At 38.5% G+C, this 2263-nt stretch overlaps 1 protein-coding gene across 1 annotated transcript in view; it reads right to left on the bottom strand.

Moving 5' to 3' along the window:
* LOC101852325 (patched domain-containing protein 3) overlaps window positions 1-2263 on the bottom strand; it is a gene marked incomplete at its 5' end in the record, with an annotated part of 21370 nt that overhangs the window by 7559 nt on the left and 11548 nt on the right. The window contains 1 exon segment of the mRNA XM_013083402.2: window positions 334-423. Coding sequence (XP_012938856.1) covers window positions 334-423 — 90 coding nt within the window.

Genomic DNA, 2263 nt, shown 5'->3' with positions numbered 1-2263 from the left:
GTGTGTGTGTGTGTGTGTGTGTTTGTGTGTGTGTGTGCGCGCGCGCTCGCGCAGATGTATGTAAGTATGCGTGAGTGTGTTTGTATGGTGTGCGCTTGCATTTCAGTTGAGCCATTTAAAACTACTAATCTTTTGCAGCCTGCCCATTTGTGTATCCTGAGTGACTCAGAAAGACCAAGATAGTGAATTGAAATTCTGCCCACACGGGAATCGAACTTAAATCTTCTGTGAGCGACGATGAAGAACCAAATCTATAGGCTCTGCACTACAGACTTTGAGCTTAAAAAACTGTCTCCTAATTTGTTCGCCGATGCTACCGGACGATGCATTTACCTGTATACTGGAGGCCCCTCGGTGGTCCTTTGGCGACAGCTGTACAAACGATACAGGCAATTTCACACCAAAGTCTTCGTTATTCCAGACCTAAAAAGAAAAGAGTACGGTTCGTTTCAGAAGATGCTTACATTAACAAACAAACAAAATCTGAGCATCAGATTATTTGCGTAGTTGACAAAGGAAGGTAAGTAGCAACGATGTTGAGCTAAGTGATGCGGAAACATAATATGTTTGATGTGAACAAAATTGCGAAAGTGTACAATTCTATTTTTATCACTCCTTTCGTCACAGCAAAGTACATGTATTTAATTAAGAGGCAGGACTTCATAATTTAACATCCATCTCTGAAATGACCGAACTAAGTGGGCGGGGAGTTTTAAAAGCTCTCCAAAACAATCCAAGTTCAGAACGGCCCTTTGGGGATTTGACCCAGGACCATCCTCTCTGTTGTCCAGCTTGATACCAACTGAGCTAACGGCACACCAACGTATTTGATCACGAATTTTTACCTTGTGCCTTACAGTTGGACAATAAAAATGAATGTGGAATGAACGAGTTAAGGTTGTTTTGGTTGCCATTAAAAAACTGACAAAAGGGATCAGGTAAGGGTCTTTTACTGCGTAGTCACTAACGTCATTTTATCAGAGAGTATTCTAATTGGCGTCCCGTTAGCTCAGTTGGTATCTTGTTGGACTACAGAGGGGATGGTCCTGGTTCAAATCCCCATTGAGGTGTTTTTAACTCGAGTTGTATTAGGGAGCTTTTCAGATTACTGCTATCCACCCATTTGGTTCGGCCTTACTGGACATTGGGCGTTAAATTTGGAGGTCCTTCCTCTTAAATAACCCGATAGGTTCGATAGGCGCTTTGAACCCATACACTTACGCTTACTAAAATTGAATGTCTGGTGCCCTTTCCAAAATTATATTATTTTTAAAAGCTTTCTTGACCCGAACATCCCTTGCTAAGGTGAAAATATATACCCTTCTACAAGAAGACTTTTGGTATAATGTTGGCTTATGCATAAAAGAAACACGGTGGTAGGCTTAAAGCAATATAGTGCTCTCGATTAATGATACTAATGTCCATTGCCAAAAAAGCTATAAAGCTAAAAACGAGTTACTGTTCAAACGATTTTCAATAATTGTTTTAAAGAAACAGAGTAAAAAATGAGTAGTTGATTTGGAATTTTGGTCAGTGATAGGCGATAGCAGTAACATTTTGATATGAGGAGAAGAATGTGATAGAATGAGAGAGAGAGAGAGAGAGAGAGAGAGAGAGTGTGTGTGTGTGTGTGTGTGTGTGTGTGTGTGTGTGTGTGTGTGTGTGTGTGTGTGTTTGTAAGAGGAGAGGGCGGCTCCAATTGATCTAGTGCCTGACTTTATTAAGTATTAGCTGCCAGATACTTTACAATCAGGTCAAGATTCTTTGTGTTTGTTTGGGTATATATTCAGGGTTCTACAATGTATAAAATTGTAACTACTAATAAAAAAAGCGGTCAACACTGTTGAAACAAAGTTCAGAATTTGTAACGGGTTATAGTAACGTTGTTTAGTTATATTACTTAATTATCAGATATTTTTTAAAAACAACTACTTAGTTTAACCTTGTGTAGATAAGTTAACTTTTTATATGCTCTGTGTTTATTCAGAGTTGCTATGTAATCTATATGCTGTTGCTACTTTAGAATTACAAAGTTCTATCTGAAATTTCTGGCCGTTTTGAGTTATTATTTATAAGACAATGAGGTCAGAAACCAAATGTTCTGGCTGCTCTTTCAAAATTGCAAGATTTTTAGGAGTCGTTATCGAGATATTTAAAACATTGCATTCGAAAAAGCTTGACATGCTGTTAAACTCAAACTTTTTAACGTCGAATTTCTCACAACTAGGTACTGAGCAGGTAGAGCTTTGTGATTCTAGGATAG

This window comes from Aplysia californica, unplaced genomic scaffold (assembly GCF_000002075.1).
Source record: "Aplysia californica isolate F4 #8 unplaced genomic scaffold, AplCal3.0 scaffold00229, whole genome shotgun sequence".
Lineage (NCBI taxonomy): Eukaryota > Metazoa > Mollusca > Gastropoda > Aplysiida > Aplysiidae > Aplysia > Aplysia californica.
This window is presented reverse-complemented; position numbering and strand designations above follow the sequence as displayed.